The sequence below is a fragment of the Leopardus geoffroyi genome, chromosome B2 (assembly GCF_018350155.1).
Source record: "Leopardus geoffroyi isolate Oge1 chromosome B2, O.geoffroyi_Oge1_pat1.0, whole genome shotgun sequence".
NCBI classification, from domain to species: domain Eukaryota; kingdom Metazoa; phylum Chordata; class Mammalia; order Carnivora; family Felidae; genus Leopardus; species Leopardus geoffroyi.
In genome coordinates this window covers 106,666,058-106,690,852 of record NC_059332.1, presented here as the reverse complement: position 1 = coordinate 106,690,852, position 24,795 = coordinate 106,666,058, and the positions used below count along the sequence as shown (strand labels likewise).

At 38.1% G+C, this 24,795-nt stretch overlaps 1 protein-coding gene across 1 annotated transcript in view; it reads right to left on the bottom strand.

Annotated features, from left to right (window-relative positions):
* The window catches only part of SLC35F1 (solute carrier family 35 member F1), a 409,915-nt gene that overhangs the window by 156,526 nt on the left and 228,594 nt on the right, over positions 1–24,795 (bottom strand). Inside the window, exon 2 of the mRNA XM_045499404.1 lies at positions 2,008–2,183. Coding sequence (XP_045355360.1) covers positions 2,008–2,183 — 176 coding nt within the window. The remainder of the gene's footprint in view (positions 1–2,007; positions 2,184–24,795) is intronic.

Below are 24,795 nucleotides of genomic sequence, written 5' to 3'. Positions count from 1 at the left end.
CAAAGAGCCTCTGAATTCCTTGTCCTAGTCCTTGGCCTCTTGCCAGTTGTGTCTCTCCCCACCCCACCCCTACTCCCCACCACCATCTACCCTCCCCACCCAAAGCTGAGACCACATTTTCTTGACTTCGCTGTTGTGGCTCACTAGACCTTGCACCAGTGCTATTTTCTTATTCAGGGTTTTGAATTTCAAGCAAAAACCCTCCATTTGTTCAAAAGTATCTTTTCTTCCTCCAGCCTCCCCTAGACCCCACATGGGGTTCAGGGAGTCCAGGGAGGCACGTGACCTGGCCTAGCATGAGCCTTACAGCTCCTAGTTCTACAGCCTGGAGCAGGTTCTGGACACAGAGGCACCATTTCCTAATTTACAAAATTTTGGATAATAATACCTATTTCTTTGGATTGAAGAAATAAAGGAGATAATAAAGGAGATACATAGTGTTTGGCACATTATGGAATCTTGATAGAAGGTACTGTTATAAACTTTAGGTCTTTTGCTACATTTAGTTTTCTACGCTTTCCTGTTTGTACCTATGACAGTGAAATTTTCTCTGTTTCTTAGATTGGCTTGATTTACTTTTTTCCTCACCACTTCCCTATGATTTTGTGGGTTTTCTTGTTTGCATTTGTAGTGTTCAAACTGTTAGCTTCCATATATCACCCTGAGGAAATATAAGTCAGACTCAATGTCTATAGCTTCTGTAGCCTGAGGTTTTAGTTGAAATATTATTTTTTTTTTAAAAAATTTAATGTTTATTTATTCTTGAGAGAGAGAGAGACAAGGACAGAGTGTGAATGGGGGAGGGGGAGAGTGAGACAGGGAGACACAGAATCTGAGGCAGGCTCCAGGCTCCGAGCTGTCAGCACAGAGCCTGACGTGGGGTTCAAACTCACAAACTGTGAGATCACGACCTGGGCCGAAGTCAGATGCTTACTCTTAGATTAATGTCTACTGATATTAAATTAAAAAACAAACAAACACCGATAATGTAATTTTTTGATAAGTTTCAAATGAATTCCAATACTTTAAACAACTCCAAAGTTAAACTGGAATTCAGTCCCAACTGAATAAAATCTAGAATTGGCCACATAGTTATAATTAAGCAATATTATTCTGGATGGCCATTTAAATAAGGAAGTGTAAAAATGAAATACTCTTACAGTTCTTATAAAAGTTTCAAAAAAGTATGACTATTAGAATTGATGAATATAGCTATTCCTATATCCTTATTTATTATTAAGGTATAAAATTATCTTCAAACATGTTAATGGTTATTTTTCAATGCATATTTCACATTCAACAGCTTCTAGGGGTGAATTGTTGGCTATCTCCATGCCAAAGGAATAAAAAAGAGTGTTTACACCAGATTCAATGGTATAATCATAAGGATCTGAATTACTCTCCCCAGAGATACACCCCCCAAAGATTTCAACTGCAATTGCCAAATAAAAAGTTTTTCTTGCATTGATTCTTGGAGGACTTGTTTTCTTGCTTTAGCTATTTGAAGTTTAGACAGAACATCTCATTTGACCAATTGTGGCAGTTTTCTTTCCTTTCTTTTCTCTTTTATTATTACTAGAGTTGTTTGTGTTTACTATTTTTATCTTTCTTGTGACACTTTCCCAAAGAACATACATTTGTCTGTAATTCCCTTGGATTTCTGAGGACTAGCATTACTGAGGACAGCTGCATCAGGCCTTTCCACGGTCCAGGGGTATAAGGGATGTTAACAGAAATTCAAATAGTGAGCAATTGTACATTTTGCCTATACATGCGTTTCCTATTTCCTGCTGAATTCACGTAATTTATGCTTCTTTGTGATTTATTTATTCATTTTGTTTGCTTTATTACTGCAAAATAGAAAAGCAAGAGTTGAGGTTTTGAATTGTGTTATGATGCTGTAAGTGACAAAAAGTTAATTTAGTCATGGCTCATCATTCTTCTAGATGTCTATAAAAAAGGAACCCAGCTATATTCCAAGCTACATATGGGTTTTTGCATGCTTACCTTGTCTGACGGCTAGTGTGGTGGTATAGACCAAGAAGAGAAGGATGTAATTGAGGAAACTCTGGAAGACTGGTGTATTGGCATGGAAATCTTCTGACAGGTACTTGCTGGTCAAGCCAATTCCACAAATAAGAAGGGATAACACCTGGCCCAAAGCCACAGAGATTAACATCTCCCTGGAAAAAATAAAGGAAACAGTGAAGATCAGCAGAAGTCCATTGAAACAATAACAGTTAAAATTTATTGAGTACTTGTGCCATTCACTAGGCTAGGTGCAATAAATAGTATTTGTTTTCACCCATCACAGCAACCCTATGAGCAGGGTGCAATTATTAGTGAGGTTTTAAAGAGGAAAAAAAACAACAACAAAGTTTACAGGAGTTAAGGAATTTGTTCACTGTCATGTAACGAGGAAGTGGCAAAGCTGGGATTTGGGACCAAATCTCTCCAAGTGATCCTGGCTCCTAGCCACAGGACTCTGGAGCCTTGGAGGAAATTAACATCGTCGGTGATGCCCACCATAGCACTCACTAAGTGTTCAGAAACCCGACAGAACACTTGCACGCTGACAAAGAGGCACCATACTGTAACCTTATCTTCAGGTTCTCCTACCAATAATGAGAGACTCTTCTGTTTATAGATTGAAATCTGGGATCCAGGAACACTTAGGGGAAGGGGCTGTACGAACCCCAGAAAATCCAGGAGGACCATCTCCTCTCCATTCCCAGATTTTGGATCTTACTTTGCTCTAGTAAAGACTGATAAGCATTAGTCTTCACTCTCCTCTACACAAGATACTATTGCTTGCATGTTAAAAAAGTTATTCATGAAGCAAATTTAGTTACTGAGGTGACATAATAAAACATTTCAAATTCTGTAAATATTTTCTGTGGCTTTTAAATAGGCATTGAACAGCACTGTAGTAAGGACTAGGGGCAAGAGTCAAGGGGTTCACTATGCATAGAAATAAAGTGCCCATATGGGCTTTATGATCACATAAATCTACAGGATCTGACACAGGAAGAGCCCCTGGAAATATAAAGGAGGCTTCTGCCTTCCCCAAAAGTCTCATCTGACTTTCTTGGTTTACTTATAGAAACAGCAAAGTAAAATAAGCAAAGAATATTATCTCTAAACATAAAAAAATTAGTCAGAGGATATGTGATGTTACATATTTCCTCCCCCGTGGCAGATGTGAATCCATCTTTCTGGAAGGGGCACAGAGTCCTGGACAGATACCTTAGTGGTGTTTTGCTTAAAACAAGAAAAAAGAATGGGGTGCCGGAATGGTTCAGTCGGTTAAGAATCCAACTCTTGGGACGCCTGGGTGGCTCAGTCAGTTAAGCGCCCGACTTAAGCTCAGGTCACGATCTCGCGGTCCGTAAATTCGAGCCCCGCGTCGGGCTCTGGGCTGATGGCTCGGAGCCTGGAGCCTGCTTCCGATTCTGTGTCTCCCTCTGTCTCTGCCCCTCCCCCGTTCATGCTCTGTCTCTCTCTGTCTCAAAAATAAATAAAAGTTAAAAAAAAAAAGAATCCAACTCTTGATTTCAGCTCAGGTCATGATCCAAGGGTCACGGAATTGAGCCCTGCAGCAGGCTCAATGCTGAGCATGAAGCCTGCTTGAGATTGTTTCCCCCTCTATCCCTCCTCCTTCTCTCTCTCTCTACATTAATAAAATAAAAGAGTAAATATTTAAAAAATAAGAAAAAAAAGACAGAAAGGAAAAAGAAAAAAGAAAAAGGCATCTATCACATTTTGGTCATTCCATTTGTTTCAATGAGGAGGAAAACTGGAGCAAGGCATGAGGGCCCATAGAAAAGGCTTTCCTGAGGATAACCTGTAACATACTGGTAGAGGCTTCTCCTTGGTTTCCCTGTTTCCAGGTATTGGGCCTGACCCCTGAACTCAATCTTTATAAAGGGATCAAAGAGATTTTTTTTTTCCAACGTTTATTTATTTTTGGGACAGAGAGAGACAGAGCATGAACGGGGGAGGGGCAGAGAGAGAGAGAGACACAGAATCGGAAACAGGCTCCAGGCTCTGAGCCATCAGCCCAGAGCCCGACGCGGGGCTCGAACTCCCGGACCGCGAGATCGTGACCTGGCTGAAGTCGGACGCTTAACCGACCGCGCCACCCAGGCGCCCCTCAAAGAGATATTTTTACACGTATATTCTACAATGTCAGTCTGCTGCTTAGAATCCTACAATGGTACCCTATAAAATGCAGTGATCTATAAGGCTTATGATACATGATCCAGAAACATGGCTGCCAACATTTCCTCTCATCCGTCTGCATTCATGCTCCTCCTCCCAAAGGGAGATGGGATCTACTTCTCCTTTTCTAGAAGCAGAGCTCCTCTTGTGACTTATTTTGACCAACAGGATGTAGGGGTAAGGATGTCATGTGACTTCCAGACTAATCCGGAAGAAGCTCCACAGCTTCCACTTTTCTCTCTCTGCAGATACAGCTTACATGTAAAGAACCTAGGTTGCTGAATATTGAGTCACCATGTATAAAGAAAAAGAGAAACCCAGCCAGCCAATGTCACCCCAGCTGAAGCACCAGACATGTAAGTGAGGCTCCTGGATCCTCCTGCCCCATTGGAGCTGTACCAGCCTGTGCCACGTGGAGCAGAGATGAGCCATCCCCAGAGACTGTTGCCCAATTGGAGAACTGTGAGAAATAATCAAAGGCTATCGTTTTAGGGCATAATAGTTGTGGTGGTTCATTACGGAACATCAGGTAACTGAAAACAAGGCCCTACTGCCTTCCCTCCACTCTTAATACCTCTGGAGCTTTACTTCCTGCTTTCATTTCCCCATGAAGCCAGAGCTCCAGTCCGACTTACACCTCAACAATAAGTCATAGTCTTCTTTGCTGGCATTCCTTTGCATGTGTTATTATTTCTAGAATGTTTTTCCTGCCTTTATCAGTCTGACTCCTAGTCATCTTTTAAGATTTGGCTCATATGTTACCCCCTTTAAGAAGTCTTCCCTGGGTTGCTTCTCCTTCATTTCTATATCTTGTATTATAATTACTGATTTTACCCCGTTTCCCTCTGCCAGACAGTGAAGTCTATATAATGTTCTTTATTTACTGCACCTATTGCTGGACAATACCATTCAGAAGAAGTAGTGAATGAAGAATTCAAAGACGGGGCAGAGGCAGGCCTAGGCAACACTGAACAGTTTTGCCGAATTGAAAGCATGATAAAAAAGAAAGGCAGAGGTAAAGAGAAGTACCAGAATTAATTCAAAAGTTTTTAAGCCAGCCTAACAGAGAAGTGTGATACCCACTAACAAAAATCATGATAAGGAGTTGGTTTGAGTGGAAAGATAACAAAAAATTTTGGTATATTGAATCTGAGCTGCCAGATGAGCTTCCAAATGATCCAGCAGTATTTGCAATAAGAGATAAGAGTTGGATAGGGAGAACAACCAGGAGATAAATATGCAGAAGCTACACACCTAAAAGTGATGGATGGCTCAAGTACTAGAAACGGATGATATTGCCAAGGAAGAGAGAATAAGAAGTCTAGGAAAAATCCTTGGGGAATCCCCACATTGGGGTTAAGGGAAAAGAAGAGGCACATCATTGGAGTCAAAAGTGGTTAGAAGGTTAAAGGGAAGACAAGGAAAGCTCTTGCTGTCAGGGAAAGCAAGGGAACAGAGACTTTCATGGAGAAGGTAGTTGTAATACTGAATGTTGCTTAGAGGACTGAGAGAATGTGTACTGGGAGAAGATAATTTGTAGTCACTGCTAGCCTTTGAAAGACCAGTTTTCGCAGAGTGGAGAGTAGCAGAGCAATACTGGTATTATGGAAATAATTCATATTTAAGAAGTTCTCAGCCTGTGCCAAGTCCTGGGCTTTAGCTTTATATATACTATCTTATTTAATCCTCATAATAACCTTATAAGGCAGGTACTACTTTTTGTATTTATTTCTTATAGAAATGTGCTGTCACTGGGCACATTCTGAAAGCTTATGGTGCAATGAATCCACTTGCTAGATATTAATTTACTTTTTATAGTTTTTAAAATACAGTATTGATTACACTAGCATTTGAATTAATAACCTTTCAATTAAAAGGAACGGAAAGAGTAGACCCTTAATACAGAATAACTTTTCTAACAGAAAACCTATTTTCTAAATATTTTGTACCTATCTGTCCACTGCATATATAATTATACATTTACAGTATATATTTCTATTAATTTATACTTTATAAATATATCAACATAAATATGTAGATATTTAGAGTTTTATAGATACACACACATATACCATAAATCAAATTAATAAATATTATCTCAAAAAGCATTGTTTATTATCTAATAAATGCCAGATATTATCAACATTTATTTATTTTTGGGACAGAGAGAGACAGAGCATGAATGGGGGAGGGGCAGAGAGAGAGGGAGACACAGAATCGGAAACAGGCTCCAGGCTCTGAGCCATCAGCCCAGAGCCTGACGCGGGGCTCGAACTCCCGGACCGCGAGATCGTGACCTGGCTGAAGTCGGACACTTAACCGACTGCGCCACCCAGGCGCCCCAAATGCCAGATATTATGCTACACACAGAATAGTATGATGAATAAGCATGTGTCCAGATGTTAAGGAACTCAGTTTCAAGTAGAAATAGGGCTGGCTACATAATTTCAGGCCCTAGTAAAAAATGAAAATGGGGGTCCTTTGTTCTAAAAGCAGGGAAAAATGTGATTATAAGCACTTGCAAAGATCTCTCCCTCTCAACTTGTCTTTTTTTTTCTCATTACTTTTTGACCCCTTTCCCTCCTTTCTCTCAACCCCCAATCCCCGCAGCTCTGACAATGACCAATATGTTCTCTTTATCTATGTGCTTGTTTTTTTAATAGATAAAAAAATTCCACATATGAGAGATCATACAGTATTTGCCTTTCTCTGTCTGACTTATTTCATTTAGCATAATGCCCTTAAGATCCATCTATGTTGTCGCAAATGGCAAGAATTCATCTTTTTCATGGCTAAATAATATGGCCCACACCACAATACACACACCACAACTTCTGTAACCACCCATCCATTGATGGCTTATGGTCGTTTCCATATCTTGGCTATTGTACATAACACTGCAATGAACACGAACACGAACATAAGGGTGCAGAAATCTTTTCTAATTAGTGTTTTTGTTTTCTTCAGATAAATACCTGAAAGTGGAATTGCTAGATTATATGGTAGTTCTATTTTTATTTTGCGAGGGGAACTTCCCTAACTGTTTTCCACAGTGGCTGCACCAATTTACTTTCCAACCAATAGTGCACAAAGGTTTCCTTTTTGCCACATCTTTGCCAACACTTATGTCTTGTCTTTTTAAAATAATAACCATTCTAACAGGCATGAGGTGATACCTCATTGTGGTTTTGATTTGCATTTCCTTGATAATTAATGATGCTGAATATCTTTTCAGGTACCTGTTGGCCATCTTCATGTCTTTGAAAAAATGTCTATTTTGATCCTCTGTCCAGTTTTAAATTGGATTGTTTGTATTTTTGACATTGAGTTTTATGAGTTCTTTATATATTTTGGATATTAGCCACTTATCAGATAGATGATTTGCAAATATTTTCTCCCATTCTGTAGGCTGTTTTTCATTTTGTTTGTAGTTTTCTTTCCTATGCAGAAGCTTTTTAGTATGATGTAGTCTCACTTCTTTTTGCGTTTACTGCTTCTGCTTTTGGTGTCAGATTGAAATAAACCATCACCAAAATCTGTGTCAAGGAGCTTACTGCTTATGTTTTCTTCTAGGAGTTTTATGGTGTTGGGTCTTATGTTCAAGCCCTTAATGGATTTTGAGTTAATTTTTGTGTATAAGATAGTGGTCAAGTTTTGTTCTTTTGTCCAGTCTTTCCCCATTGTATATTCTTGTCTCGTTTATTGTAAATTAGTTGACCATATATGTGTTGGTTTATTTCTGGGCTTTCTATTCTGTTCCACTGATCTATGTGTCTGTTTTTATGCCAACACCATACTGTATTAATCACTAAAGCTTTGTAATGAAGTTTGAAATCAGGAAGCATGATGCCTCTAGCTTTGTTCTTTCTCAAGATTGCTTTGGTTATTGTGTTTTTTTTAATTGTTTTTTTTTTTTGTGTGGTTCCATACAAATTTTAGAATTATTTGTTTTATTTCTTTGAAGAATGTCGTTGCAATTTTGATAGAGAATGCACTGAATCTGTATATTGTCTTGGATAGTATGAACATTTTAACAATATTGACTCTTTCAATCTATGAGCACAAAATAATCTTTCCTTTTATTTGTGTCTTCTTCAATTTTATTAATGTCTCATAGTTTTCAGTAGAGGTCTTTCATCTCCTTGGTTAAATTTATTCTAGGTATTTTATTGTTTTTGATGCAATTGTAAATGGGATTTTTTAAATTTCTCTTTGTGATAGTTTACTATTAGCACAAAGAAATGCAACAGATTTTTGTGTATTGATTTTGTAGCCTGCAACTTTACTGAATTCATTTATTAGTTGTACAGTTTTTGATGTAGTTTTTAGTGTTTTCTATATATAATATCATGTCATCTGCAAATAGTGACAATTTTACTTCTTTTCTTATTCAGATGCCTTTTATTTCTTTTGCTTGCCTAATTACTCTGGCCAGGACTTCCCATATTGTGTTTAATAAAAGTGACAAGAGTAGGCATCCTCGTCTTAGGGTATAAGCTTTTAGCTTTTCACTGTTGAGTAGGGCTTGCCACATATGGCTTTTATTATGTGGAGTTATGTTCCCTCTACAGCCACTTTGTTGAGAGTTTTTATCATAAAAGGGTATTAAATTTTGTCCAATGCTTTTCCTGTATCTATTAATATGATCATATGAGTTTTCGCCATCATTTGTTAATGTGGTGTATCGCACTGATTTGCAGGTGTTGAGCCATCCCTGCACCTCTGGAATAAATCCCACTTGATCATGGTGTGTAATCCTTTTAATGTACTGTTGAATTTGGTTTTCTAACATTTTGTTGAGGATTTCTGCATCTATGTTCATCAGAGATATTGGCCTGTAATTTTTTTTTTTCTTCTGACATCTTTGTATGGTTTGGTATGAGGGTAATACTGGCCTCATAAAATGAGTTTGGAAAATTTCCCTCCTATTTTTCGGAAGAGCTTGAGCAAGGACTGGTTTAATTCTTCTTTGAATGTTTGACTGCATTTACCAGTGACGCCATCTGGTTCTGGACTTTAGTTTGTCGGGAAGTTTTTGATTACTGATTCAATGTTCTTAGTAGTAATTAGTCTGTTTAGATTTTATATTTCATCATGATTCAATCTTAGTAGGTTGTATGTTTCTAGGAATTTATCCAATTTTCTAGTTTGTCCAATTTGTTGGCAGATAATTGTTTATAGCAATCTCTTATGATCCTTTGTATTTCTGTGGTATCAGCTGTAAAATCTCTTTCATGTCTAATTTTATTTAAGTTCTCTGTCCTTTTTTCTTCATAAGTATAACTAAAGGTTTGTCAATCTTGTTTATCTTCTCAAAGAACAACCTCTTAGTTTCACTGATTTTCCCCATTGCCTTTTTGGTCTTTATTTCATTTATTTCTGCTCTAATCTTTATTTCCTTCCTTTCCTTCCTTTATTTCCCTCAAGCTTTGTTTATTCTTTTTCTAGTTCTTGAGGTATAAAGTTAGGTTGTTTATTTGAAACATTTCTTTTTTGAAGGTTTTTTTGAAATGTCTTTCAAAAGGTTTTTTGAGATAGGCACTTATTGCCACGAACTTCCTTCTTAGAGCAGCTTTTGCTACATTCCACAAATTTTGGTATGCATATTTCTGTTTTCATTTGCTTCAAGGTATTTTTTTTTTTTTACTTTTTCTATTTCTTCATTGACCTGTTGGTTGTTCAGTAGCATCTTGTTTAATCACTACATATTTGTGAATTTTCCACTTTTCTTCATATAAAAACTTTCTACTATTGGGGTCAGGAAAGATGTTTGATATGATTTCAATCTTCTTAAATTTATTAAGACTTGTTTTGTGGCCTAACATTGATCTATCCTAGAAAATGTTCTTTTCTTTTTTTTTTTCTCAGTTTATTTTGAGAAAGAGAGCACGAGAGTGAGGGAGGGGCAGAGAGAGGGAGAGAGAGAGTCCCAAGCAGGCTCCATGCTCAGCACAAAGCCTGATGTGGGATTTGATTCCACGACTGTGAGATCATGACCTGAGCCGATACTGAGAGTTGTATGCTTAACCAACTAAGCCACCCAGGTGCCCTATTCTGTTTTTTTAAATGTTTATGTACTTATTTTGAGAGAAAGCATGAGTTGGGGAGGGGCAGAGAGAGAAAGGGAGAGACAGAATCCCAAGCAGGCTCTGGTGCTGTCAGCGAAGAACCCTACTCGGGACTCGATCTTATGAAACTGAGATCATGACATGAGCCGAAATCAAGAGTCAGATGCTTAACCAACTGAGCGGCCCAGGCCTCTTATCCTAAAAAATATTCTAATTGTACTGGAGAATAATGTGTATTCTGTCCCTTTGGGATGGAATATTCCATATATATAACTGTTAAGTCCATCTGATCTAATGTGTTACTTAAGGTGAATGTTTCCTATTGATTTTGTCTCCAGATGATCTATCCATTGATATAAGTGGGGTATTAAAATCCCCTATTATCATGCTGGTGTTTGTTTCTCCCTTTAGGTCTATTAGTATTTGTTTTGTATATTTAGGTGTTTCTATGTTGGGTGCATAAATATTTACAAATGTTATATCCTTTTGTTGGATTGACCACCTTATTATTATGTAATGCCCATCTTTGGGTCTTATAGTCTTTGGTTTAAACTCCATTTTGCCTGACATAAGTACATCTACTCCAGGTCTCTTGTGATTTCTATCTGCATGGAATATCTTTTTTTGTCTCTTCATTATCAGTCTGTGTGTGACCTTATATCTAAACTGAGTCCCTTATAGGCAACATAAAGATGGGTCTTATTTTTTTTTTAACCAATCAGCCACCCAGTGTCTTTTGATTAAAAAATTTAGTCTATTTACACTTAAAGTAGTTATTGATAGGTGTGTACTTATTGCCATTTTGTTAATTGCTCATTGGTAGTCTTCACAGTTCTTCTCTGTTTCTTTCTTTGTCCCTGCTCTCTTCCTTTGTGGTTTGATGACTTTCTGTAGTGGTATGCTTATGGTCCTTTCTCTTTACCTTTTGTATGTTTACTATAGGTTTTTGCTTTGTTGTTATCATTAGGCTTACACAAAACTGCTTATGACAGATATTACTATTTCACAGATAATTAAATTTTTATAGATAAGTAAATTGATGCTTAGAGGGGTTAAGCAAACAGCCCAAGATCACAGAGCTAGCATGGGGAAATGGGGAAGAGTTTGGATGGAAACCAGGTTATTTGACTCAAATTCCCAACATCTTAATTACTATGCTATACTACCCTAGGCTGCTAAAAAAAAAAAAAAAAAAAAAAAAAAAAAAAAAAAAAAAGAAAGAAAGAAAAGAAAAGAAAAAAAAAGTGGTTTCCCTCACAAAGGCAGAGTGCACAGTGCTAGAAACCTAAGTTGCTAGGTTCCAGGAATATTCTGAGTAAGGTGAAGATGAAAAAAGCCAGCCAGAATGACTAATGAAAACTCTTCCACTAAGACCTCTATAATGTGTGCCTTTCAACAGGAGGTCAACACAGGCTTACGCTTGTTTCTTTAGCCAAACAAAGCAGCAAATCTCCAGTAATCGGTTTTTGCTTTTAATTAGTGACCATGTCATTTAGCTGCTCTGGTATGATTTGATACAGAATGCAAATTATTGTTTTATTGGTCATGCTAATAAACATGACTTGTAAAAACAGGAAGAAATGGAAGGAGCCTTTTACTATGAGTTCTCTCCCAGCCACAGAAAGCTAAATACTATAGCTAGTGTAGTCTACACATCTGTTACCAGAGTCACCAAAGCAAAATAAGTAAATAAATAAAAATATAAAGAAATCTAGATGTTGACCTAGATAATAAACTCTGTTAATTCCATCTCCACAGCCTTGCCATTTTCATTTCATCAAATTCTCTTGTGTTGTCTTTAACCACCAGACAAATCCTTTTGGTGATTTGTTTCACAGAATGTTCTCCCTACCACTCTCTCTGTTTTAGGATCTTTTCAGTTTATTTATCATCGCCTTATCCCTCTGAACTATACTTTTTCCCATAGGTAACCACCACAGTAGATCTGTAGTCCCTTCACCTAACTCTTCATAATCTTAAGACCTATCTTCCCCAGAAAGTCTCCATTTGGTTACTCGCTGTTCCCTGAAGCTGAGTTAAGTGCCCTCATCTATATGCTCCTATCTCTATTTTACTCACCATATAGTGTAACTCATAAGCTCCTGAAAAGAAGGGAATGTATTGTATTCGCTTCTATGTTCCTGGTGCCTTGAGCATTGCTGGGTGGAAAGGAAATAGATGCTCAATAAACACAGAATGAATAAACATGTTTATGAGAGAACAAATATTTGTAAAGAAAAAGGGCAAAATCCTAGAAGATTTGAAAGATCACTGCAAATCTTGTCTTGAAAAACTACTAGTTTTGAAAGACAAAGCAAACCTTGTTTTTACTGTATTCCATTTTCCAGTTAGACACTGAGATTAACAAGCTATTTCTTGTTGCCTTTCTGAACAAGCCTGGTAAGGTGCTATCTTGCAAAAACGATGCTAAATATGGTGCTGAGTGGAATTCTGCACAGGGAACTGTTGGTTATTCATGCAATATATAGAATAACACACCAGATGCATCCTAACATAGGAAACACAGGTCCTATAATTTTAGTAGCAGAAACTGAGAGGAGACTATTATACACATTTTCATCTTCTTTGTTTATGCATTTAAAAGGACATCCTATCCACTTTAAATTCAGAATGACTAGACAATGAAAAATGCATGAGTCTCAGGAAAAATAGTGCTGCTGGAAGCTGAATACCTATTATAATACAGCTTATATTCATAAAGACTGACATAACCATTACCACAAGCACTTTATTCTGTTAAAGAAATAGACTTTAGAACCCTGTGAATAAACTTATTACAAATTAGATATTCAAAATAATAAGATTTAAAATAAAACATGAATTGAATCTTGTTTTCTTCCCTCAGTTATAAGAATACATTCTTTTAAAAGGGTATGAAGATTTTCAACATAGTGTTATATAATCATATTGCTTTGTAATCCTTTGGCATGAGAGTGAAATAATTATGTTATCATTTTGAATCAGAGCACATCAACCTTTCTGTAGAGACATCTTCATCTGATAGCTATTCTCACACAAGCCATGTTAGATTTGGGTCAACATATGAATTCAGATATGCATACATAAAGAACACTTAGGTAAACTCCCCTGACTAAAAACAATTCCACTTGAACATGGGAGAAACGTGTGTTCTACTATGTTCTGTGAAAAGATTCATGTTTTCAGAAGTTAGGACATTGGCTTCCTCAAGTTCTTTGCTGAAAGATTTTATCACACTTAAGTGTTAATTAGACATCTGTAAGATCATTAGGCAAGAAGCAAAAGCACCTACCTACAGGTTTAACATTAATTGGAGTGTTTTTCCTTCAGATTCTATATTCATGGAGTTTAATCTGTTCTCTGGTTCTGGGGTAGCAGGATTTGGTTTGGGTTTGTTTTGGTTTTTAGAGGAAACCAAGTAAGCCACAAAAGCCCTCCTAAACAATATTTCAGTGAGTCTATGAGGCACTATGTGTAGGAGACATTGGAAACTCTAGTATGAGAGGATGAGTCACAATTGTGCATGTAAATTACATACCGCATTATCTAGAGAAGTGGCACAGAAGAGTAAAAAGGCACCAGAGAGGGATTTACAAGCTCCTGGCTTTTGGGTCCCACTAATTAAGCTCCATAATCTTGGACATCTTCTACTTTGGGTTTTGGTTCCTTCATACAAAGTAAGTATATTATAATTGGTGAGTGTTTAGACACCTCTTATGCTCTGCTTTCAAATCCTCTTGGTCTTACCATCTCTAAGGTCTCTGGTCACTTACTCTAACTCCAGTGGTGGCTTCACCAACACTGCATAGACTACAACCAACAATACGTGGGCACAGCCCAGTGGTCCAATGCCACATGCCCATTCTATATACCTTGTGCCTTCTACCTTGGGGATTCCACATGGATGCTGAGGACCAGACCTTGTGGGGATCTGCTTGGTACTCACTCATCAGCAACTGGGAAATACGGGGAAATTATTGCAGTTGACCAGTAGGAAACTATAGCAGACAGATAAATTCTTCCTTCTTTCTCCTTCAAGCAGACTGTCCTGAAAAGCAGTCACTTCTACGGGCTCTCTGAAGAGATCCTTCCTCACAAGATGCTCTGTAGGGTACTCTGTGCCCTTGTATGATCTCTCCCTCCATCCCTTTCTCATGCCTGCTCCCTATCTTTAAAAACAGTAGCAGCATGTAAGTCTTTGCTTTGTGGGTAAATCAGGCTAAGATAATTAGCTTTAAATTTCCTTCTATTCCATAATTCTGACTTACTTTTAGAAGATGCTGGTGTATAGTCATCAACTCTTTTTTTTTTTTTTAATGTTTATTTATTTTTGAGAGAGAGATAGAGACAGAGCGTGAACAGGGGAGAGGCAGAGTGAGAGGGAGACACAGAACACGAAGCAGGCTCCAGTCTCTGAGCTGTCAGCACGCGGGGCTCAAATTCACAAATCATGAGATCATGACCTGAACCAAAGCCGGACGCTCAACCAACTGAGCCACCCAGGCACCCGTACAGTTACCAACTCTTGAAATTAGTGTCTTCGATCTTAAAGTCCATTCCTTTTGTGTATTTGATTAAACTCTTCTGTAGCTGAGTTACCAGCAATGTTTGCTCATTGATTATGTGCAAACTCTGTGAGTTACAGGATCAGCCACTGAGAAATAGATGAGTCAGTAGCATTTGCCAAGACATGCTAAGTTCAGGTTATGAGAAAGGAATGTTTGGCCCCTGCCTCCAAGAAACTTACAGAGATATGGAACATAAAGACAAAACTATACAGATAGAGAACATAAAAATACCTAAAAACTCAAGTAGGTTTATATAAAATTACTTGAAGTTATTGGGATCATTCTAATCTTAAAATTAGACAAAGCAAATCTGGAAGGGTTTCATGGAGAGCATAGTTTTGAGCCTTTCATTTGTTTGTTTGATTTAAATAATGGAAGAGATGTAATTTGTTATTCAGAAACTGGCATGCCATTCCAGGAAAGAGAATGTTGTGCTGTCTCAGAAGCAGAGACTGACATACGGAAATTTGGGTCACAAGTGAGAATCATAATAGCAGAGATGGATAAAAATGGGTAAGCAGCAGCAGAACCTACAGCATGGGATAGAGTTTTAATTCAGCAGGAATTGTTCTTTAGAATTTCTGAGTAAGAGGGGTGCCTGGGTGGCTCAGTTGGTTAAGCATTTGACTTCAGCTCAGGTCATGATCTCACGGTTCGTGGGTTTGAGCCCCACGTCCGGCTCTCGGCTGACAGCTCAGAGCCTGGAGCCTGCTTCGGATTCTGTGTTTCCCTCTCTCTCTCTCTGCCCCTTCCCCACTCAAGCTCTGTCTCTCTGTCTCTCAAAAATAAATACGTGTTAAAAAAAAAAAAAAAAAAGAATTTCTGACCAAGAGAAATAAGCTCCTGCCACAATGTCTCTAAATTTCTCTGCTCATTCAATTAGTCAGAACCAAATCCTGCTTTTATGATGGAGAAAAGTTTCAAAAAGATGCAATAAGAACCAAATCTTTTTGTGTAAGTGTTGACACCCTGAAACTCCATTAGCTTCATGGTACATCCACCTCTGACCTAGGCACACACCCGACTTTCATCCCAACATTGCAAACCGAAAGTCTCGCAATACTTGCTTCTTCAAATCATCAGCATGGCTTTCTATGTATCTTTCAAAAATATTTGGTGACAGAAGAATGTTTTAGTCTGTTGTCACTTGTTTCTCTTGTGATTATAGCTATCTTTACAGTGATAGGAAGAATTTCCCCAGTAGTATAAGGATTTTGATCATTTATTTACTAATAAGTATGAAATACCAATTGAGGTGAATTAAACAATTATTATTGCATTTAATAGAATCTTTAAGAGTAATGGATTGAGGACTTTAACATAACCCTCTACCAAATCTGCAAAAGTTACATTAATGTTATGGTTGTTTAGTTTTTACTTGCTTGCTAAGATTGTGTCAGGTAATACCTTAAGGCACAATGTACACTTAGAGAGAAGCCCCATCTTTAATAAATGTACAAGCAGATTCATATTTGAGATTATCTTATTGACATTACGAATTTTCATTGGTATTTTGTTTCATATGATTAGATTTCACTGTGTTTGTGTTTTATTTTGCAATGTAGCTGATGAAGAAGGGTCAGATTAAGAATAAGAGAAGTTTCAGGGTGTCTGGGTGGCTCAGTCAGCCGGCTCACTCACCCGACTCTCGATTTCAGCTCAGGTCATGATCTCACGGTTAGTGAGATCGAGACCCGTGTCGGGCTCGGTGCTGACACGAAACCTACTTGGGAACCTCTCTCTCCCCCTCCCTCTGCCCCTCCCACTGCTCACGCTCTCTCTCTCAAAACAAATAAAAATTTAAAAAAAAAGAATAAGAGAAGTTTCAACTGAGTAAATTTTTCTTGTTATTTATTTCTGCCACACTTGGGTATTATCTTTGATTCTGGGGTTTTGTGCAGGAATCTTTTAAAACAACAATCTTCTTTGTGAAATTTAGTTAGTGATATAATCACTAGATCCTTGACTAGACCCACATTAACTGAGTGAAGTCAGGGGGCTACCATGAAACCCCTCTGAAAGCAGAACATCCACTCCTCGGCCAAAGAATCTCATATACCTCAAAACAGTTGACTGTCTAAAGCATCATCACCAAAGACCACATATTACTTAATTCCTTCTACAAAAAATGTCCAGAATAGGCAAATCTACAGAGACAGGAAGTAGAGAGTTGCTTGCTTAGGGTTGGGAAGATGGGAAGATAGGGAGGTTTTACCAAAAGAGTATTGGGTTTCTTCTTGAGGTGGTGAAATGTTCTAAAATTGACTGTGGTGTTAGTTGCAAATATCTGTATACTAAATACTGATATACCAAAACCACTGAATTGTACACTTCAAATAAGTAGATGGCATAGTATGTGAATTACATCTCAATAAAGCTGTTATTAAAAAGAAAGAAAGAGAGGGAAGAGAAGAAGAGTAAAATAGAAAAGCAAAAAAGATAAGGAAAAGAAAAATAAAATGATTCAGCAGGTAAGAAAAAAGTTCAACCATTTTGTCTATAAACTGAGTGCACCGGGGGTAATTTATATATTAAAAATTAGTCAAGCTTAATTACTTATTTTTTTCCATGTATAAAGTAAAGATTTTTTTCTTTTCTTTTTTTCTTTTTCAACGTTTTTATTTTTATTTTTGAGACAGAGAGAGACAGAGCATGAACGGGGGAGGGGCAGAGAGAGAGGGAGACACAGAATCGGAAACAGGCTCCAGGCTCTGAGCCATCAGCCCAGAGCCTGACGCGGGGCTCGAACTCACGGACCGCGAGATCGTGACCTGGCTGAAGTCGGACGCTTAACCGACTGCGCCACCCAGGCGCCCCGATTTTTTTTTCTTTTAAATATAACATGATAATAAAGTTTTCTTCCTGGATCCCAGGGAATCATTTCGTATTCTCCCTTAAGATGTGTACTCTCACTTTTATCGACTTAAAGGATAAGTTTTTAATCATTAGCTTGGAAAGTAAGAACCTTTGTCATCTTCCTCCAGAGAATCAGCATGGTGTCATAAAAAGAAAACATGTCTGGAAAATGGATCCTGCTCTGCCACTAGTCGCTGAGACTCATTTTGTTCATCTATAAAATGGGGATAATAATACATACCTCACAGGGCTATCATAAAAACTAAATGAGATTGTTCATGTAACTGTCTCTCTACTACAGTATCTGGCTCATGGTAAATGCTCAGAATAATAGCTCTTAGTACCTTTTGGTACATTTTAGAAGTATCATACTCTTATTGACTACTTAAATCTGTAAGATTGCATTATGATACATTTAGAAAACACTAGAGAAACTATTGCTAGCATGCATCTCAGATTTATTTTCACAAGTTCTAACTAACACTTTTACTCCCAAATTTTGAAAATTTAAAGGATTCTTGAACTTTAGAAATTGGGGAAGGAAAACAAAAAATAAATGAGGAATATCAAAGAGTCTTACGTGACATGACTATCAAGAAATTAACAGATCTGATTTTTAATAGGCATTTTGACTTGACCTTCTCACACTTGCTAACATCTTGGAGAACAGAAAAGCGATGATGATATTTTTAGGCTGACTGTGTTACTGTTTTTTTTTCTTTATGCATTTTTTAATGACTTTGACATTTTTCATTACAAAATGCTTTTAACCTTGCATTTTTAATTATGTTAGTGAAGGCTGACACCAAATGGCAAACATTTAACTTTAAAACCTATTGAATAAATAAAAACAAAGAAAGTACACAAGTAGACTGGTGACTCACTGTCTTTTAAAATAAAGACTCACGTCAAATTCCATTATTTTGTCACATATTTACCAAATTTGTATGCATGCACTAGAGTGAATTTGAAGTAGAGCAAATTGGGAAAATTAGATTCCACTAAGTGCTGAACTTCTCTGCACACAATTAAAACCTGCTTGAAAAATGTAAAATCAACTGAGATCATCAATTATGCTTTTACTTGGAAGAATGTGCAGGGAACTCAGGATAAAAAGGTAGGGAAGCCAGGCCTCATTTTAGAAGACAAATATATCTGGCTTTTGCTTTCAATCATAAAAGGATTCTCTGACCAGAAGCTAGCTGACATTTTTCTTCATCATTCATTGCCTTAAAGATGACTCCAATTGCCCCTTTACAAGGATCTGACATAAAGTCTCAGTACCTATGACAGACTGCCTTGAGAAACAACTCAAAATGATACCACGATCCAATTTTTGCATCATGAACTAGACAAAATTTACTCTAGAGGAAAAAGTTTTCTGTAAGAATCAAAATTGGATATTTACCTTAATTATTACAATGACTGAAAAGAAAATCAGCCTGTTGAAATTTCTACTGTTAGGAATGATTTCTTTTTAATTTTTTTTAATGTTTATTTATTTTTGAGAGGGACAGAGACAGAATGTGAGTGGGTTAGGGGCAGAGAGAGAGGAAGACACAGAATCCGAAGCAGGCTCCAGGCTCTGAGCTGTCAGCACCGTAGCCCGATGCGGGGCTGGAACTCAAGAGCTGTGAGATCATGGCCTGAGCCGAAGTCGGAGGCTCAACCGACTGAGCCACCCAGGCACCCCTAGGAATGTTTCTAACAGAAAAACAAAATCTATTATTGTCACTTTCACTTCAGGGTTACAGGGAAAGGCAATTAGAAGGAAGGGATGTTTTATTTATTTTTTTTAACGTTTATTTATTTTTGAGACAGAGAGAGACAGAGCATGAACGGGGGAGGGGCAGAGAGAGAGGGAGATACAGAAACAGAAGCAGGCTCCAGGCTCCGAGCCATCAGCCCAGGGCCCAACGCGGGGCTCGAACTCACGGACCGTGAGATCGTGACCTGAGCTGAAGTCGGACGCTTAACCGACTGAGCCACCCAGGTGCCCCAGGAAGGGATGTTTTAAAGTGGGAAATCCCAAAAGGTTCTCAGCTGCCTTTAAAATGGAAAAGACCAGAAAGGCGTATGGGAGAGAGAGCTCCTGAGACAGGGCAATCTAAGGAGGATTTTTATTTTTATTATTTTTTCAAATGTTCATTTATTTCTGTTGAGAGAGAGAGAGCAAGCAGGAGAGGGGCAGAGAAAGAGGGAGACAGAGAATCCCAAGCAGGCTCTGCACTGTCAGCACAGAGTTCCACACGGGGCTCAAACTCAGGAACCCTGAGATCATGACTTGAGCCGATCAGAGATCGAAATTAAGAGTTGGACACTTAACCAACTGAGCCATCCAGGTGCCCTCAGAGGAGGATTTTTAAAGACTGAGTGGAGAATGAGGGCTGGTAAAGAAAAAAACAAAACTAAATTGATGAATTTGTTAAAAGACAGCTCGGGTTGCTTCCTGAGGTACAAAATGTTCCAACTCTTTAAAAGCTACTAAGACTGAGCATTGTGGTAAAAACATCAGGCCAAACAAAAATATCAGGCGGGTTACAAACCAAAGGTGTCATAGAGAGTTTTGCCCTGAAAATGAGCATTCTCATTAAATTCGCATTCTATGTGAAAGAGACGAACAGTACAAGTGGAGCCACTGCCGAAGCTACGACTGAGGACCAATGTCTAGACCTCAAGTTGTGGGGACCTACTGACCCTTTCTTTAAGAAGGAAGAAAAAAGTAATGAAGGGTTGCTTTAGGAAACATAAATTGTACGCTCATCATTCTACTTGAGCAAATGCGTGAAATAATCTGTTAACATAACAAGGTGTTCTGATAGACCCAGTTTGATGCGACGCCATCTCCACAGTGAGAAGGGCTGAAGCCCAGTGCCTTCTTAAGTTTCCCCAGGGCCTCAGTCCAGTGTGCCTTGTTACAGCCACCCTTTCACAAGGTGGACTGCGGGGCAAAGCAGTCACTTACTAGTCACCAATGGAAACCATTTACAAACCACCTTTCCTTCCTTTCTTTTATGTCAAGACTTGGGTAAATCCAAGTCATTTCAGAGGTTTGACACATTTCATCTAGCTCGCCTGCTTACCTATTAAGGGCTTCCATGATGTTTCCAAACTGTCCAAAACACAGAGGGCATCCAGGGAGTACGTGGCAAAGTACCAAAAAAGAGAACGTTAAGATTTTGTCTTTCAAATTGAAAAAAGAAGAAAGGCCTCATTCAGTGTTTTAAAGTTTCACCAAAGGGGCGCCTGGGTGGCTCAGTCAGTTGAGCGTCTGACTTCAGCTCAGGGCATGATCTCGTGGTTCATGAGTTAGAGCCCCACGTTGGGCTCACTGCTGTCAGCACAGAGCCTGTTTCGGATCCTCTGCCCTCTGCCCCTTCTCTCAAAAGTAAATAAAATATTAAAAAAAAAAACACCTCCACCAAAGGGAAATTAATAAAACTTCCAGAGCTGAAAAATAAACACTCCAATCTAACTCTAACAGTATTTTTTACTAAAGGTGTATCTTCTATCTACCAGCCCCCTCCATTGTACGTAAGCTGTTGGAACTATCTAATGCTCAGTGCAGTGACATAGTCTGGTGACTGAGAACAATGCTAAGGCATCATGACAGTTTTACCGCATTGGTAAACCAAGACAAATATTTATTTGAATATTTAGCATTTGGCTTTATTAGTGATCATTGTTACTGTTAGGTAACAGTTATCGTTTACTATATGTCAAATGTTGGGCTAAGTGCTTTCCATGTATTAATCTCACCTTCTAGTTGTGAATACTTCAGCTATAAGCAATTTGAGATCAAGAAAACATAGAGAAAAGACACTTGATATCCATCTTTGTTTCTTGAATCACAGAAGTATCTAGCCTTGGAGGGTTTCTGCTGTGTTAAGCTGATCATGGCCACCAGCAATGTAGAGACAGTCCTATGGCTCTCCTTCTGGAAAATGAACTATTAAGTCAGCGTCCTTCCATAGTGCTTATGTAGTACTCATGTGATAATAGTCCCCTTCAGATTGTGTTACTGAGGCCAACTGCATCCCAGTGTGGCATATCTATTCCTTAACAACAACCACAAAACAATTTCCAGACATGCTAGTATTTTGAAATATCCTTAAAGAACAGAGTTTCAAACTCCGTCCTTGGTTTTCTTGGCACTCTAAAGTTTTGTATGTTTATTTTTCCAGCTTTATTGAGGTATTATTGGCAAGCAAAAATTACAAATAGTTAGGTTGTCCAATGTGATTCCTTAAAGGGGTACACTGTGATGATTTACATACATAAACGTTGTGAAATGATTACCACAATCAAGTTAATTAACAGATCCATCATCTCCCACAGTTACCACTTTTTGGTGTGTGTGGTGAGAACACTTAAGATCTATTCTCTTAGTGAATTTCAAGTATATAGTACAGTATTAACAATGATCACCATGCTCTACGTTAGATCCCCAGAACTGATTCATCTTGTAACTGAAAGTTACTGCTCTTTGACTGTTCATCTCCTCTACCCTCCAGCCCTGGGCAAGAGGGTACTGCCCTCTTGACAGTCAGAGAGACTGTTGTACTCTCAGGTTCTATGGGTTCAACTTTCTTAGATCAAAGGGCAAAATAATTTTATCTTTTTATGGCTTCATAATATTCTGTTGTGTATAAACACACACAACACATCTTCTTTAACCATCCACCCACTGATGGGACACTTAGGTTGTGTCCATATTGTGGCTACTGTGAATAATTGCAATTAAAAAAGGAAAAAGGTCTCATTCAAAGGCCTCAATGAACATGAGAATGCAGATACCTCATCAAGATACTTATTTTATTTCCTTTGGATATATATACCCAGAAGTGGGATTGCTGAATCATGTGGTAGCTCTGTTTTTCATTTTTTGAGAAATCTTCACACTCCATTACATTCCCATCAATGGTGTACAAGGGTTCCCTTTTCTTCACATCCTTGATGACAGTTGCTACTTCTCGTCTTTTTGATGACAGACATCCTAATAGGTGTGAGGCTACATCTCATTGTGCTTTTGATATGCATTTCCCTGGTGATTAGTCATGTCAAGCACCTTTCCATACACCTTTTTGGCCATCTGTATGTTCACTTTGAAAAAATACCTATTCAGGTCCTTTGCTCATTTAAAAAAAGATCACATATTTTTACTATTGAGTTGTAGGAGTGCACTATATATTTTGGATATATGGTTTGCAAATATTTCCTCCTATTCTGTAGATTGCCTTTTCATTTTGTTGTTTGCTTTGCTACACAGAAACTGTTTAGTTTGATGCAATCCCACTTGTTTATTTTTGCTTTTGTCACCTATGCTTTTGAATTGACAACTTAAAGTTTTAATAGTGACCGTGAAGGTGATTTGGATAGAGTCTGAATATCATTTCTTTTCCTGTATTGATCCATTTGTGTGTGTGTGTGTGTGTGTGTGTGTGTGTGTGTCTGATGGGAAACAAGTGAAGGGCCAAAAGATACCTTTTTATGGAAGTACAGGTAAACTGATACCTGAAGTCCCTGTCTCACCAGCAAACACTGCCAAAGAGATTAAATTCAAGTGAGTTGTACGTGGTAAGCATAATAACGTACATGTTTTGTTTCCCTTAGTGCTCCTGAGGACCAATTAGTTTATGCATGAAGTGGATTATTTTGAATAGAATACTGCAGGACCAAATAATTCCATTGCATCTTTAAAGTAAAAATAGAAAATAAAATGAATCAAGGTACAGCATGTAATATGATGTATGCATTCTGCTGAATTTAATTGAGTTCTAATTAAATTCCTTGGAGCAAGATAAATTAGATTATTTTTCAAGCACATTTTAGAACTTCATCTAATGAAGTTTTATGAGTGAAAAAGGCAGAATGGGTTTTGTTCGATGACTTGGTTGCTGATATCTTCTCTTGGAGTGAATAAGAGGTCAGACAGACCTTGGGTCATTTCTTCCTTGAGTGAGACAGGTATTACATTAACTTCAGAAAGACTGGCTAAAATGAGCCTAAGATTTTCTTTACATTGATACAAAAATAATTTATTAAGACATTTAGTTATGTGGCTTTCCCTTTGTATTTTTTTTCTTTCAGGTTTTGAGTTCTAGAGCATCAGAAGAGTTTTTATTAAGAAGAAAAACAGAAGGCTAAAACAAATATTCCTTTTGTTTCTGATTCCGTGGAGAGGATTAGGTTAGGGGTAGGAAAGTCAGGGAGGGCTAGAGGGAGGAGGGCATAGAAGTATCAGCTTGAGGGAAGATTTCTCAAGACTAGGGCAGGTTCTACAAGTGAGAGAGACAGAGACCCAACCCCTCATGCCACTCTAGGGAGGAGAAGATTGCAGACATCAAGGTGGAATGCTTTGGTAGACCACTTAGGTAAGCTGTACGCCAGGAACCAGGGCTTCTAGCTTGTATGCATTTCTGTGCCCAAGGATGGCATAAAACCCATAAAGCTTCTGGACTCCAAGGGACAGTGGAGGTTTGAAAAATATGTATACTGGTAGTCCAGTGTGTTTTGATATGCATAAGACCCCGAGTCATTTATTTGGTCCAAAAGGAATGGGTGGGGCTAGAAGAAGTGGCATGGAAGGGTCTGGGGTAAATTGGGAGCGGGGAAAGGGACCCCCTCCCCAGATGGCTGAGAATTACCTCTGAGTCCAAGCCAAGACAACATGAAAGCAGATTTAAGTTGTTTTGTGAAAATTTGGAACAGAAGGTATCTCTTCCACTCTTGAAAAAGTTCACTTCCATTTTGTTAGCTAAGAAGTCATTCATGAGTAAAGCATCTTGCTTCCCCTCAGATCTCCCCTTTTCCCACTCCTTTGGAAAATGCTTGGAATTTTTTTGCAGCAAAGATTATAGTTTCTTTGACTTTGGGGGAGGGTGGGGAGTGAGGTCTGAAGGGACGGGGTATGGGCAAAAAAGAAAGGCTTATAAAGTTAAAGGGCACTGACGTGGTGAAGGATAAATGAAATAGACAAGATATCACATGTAACAATATCTAGAAAAATAGAGCTACTCATATGACAATTGCTAATTTTTCTACAACAATGACATAAAATCAAAGGGAACTAGGTTAAGAAA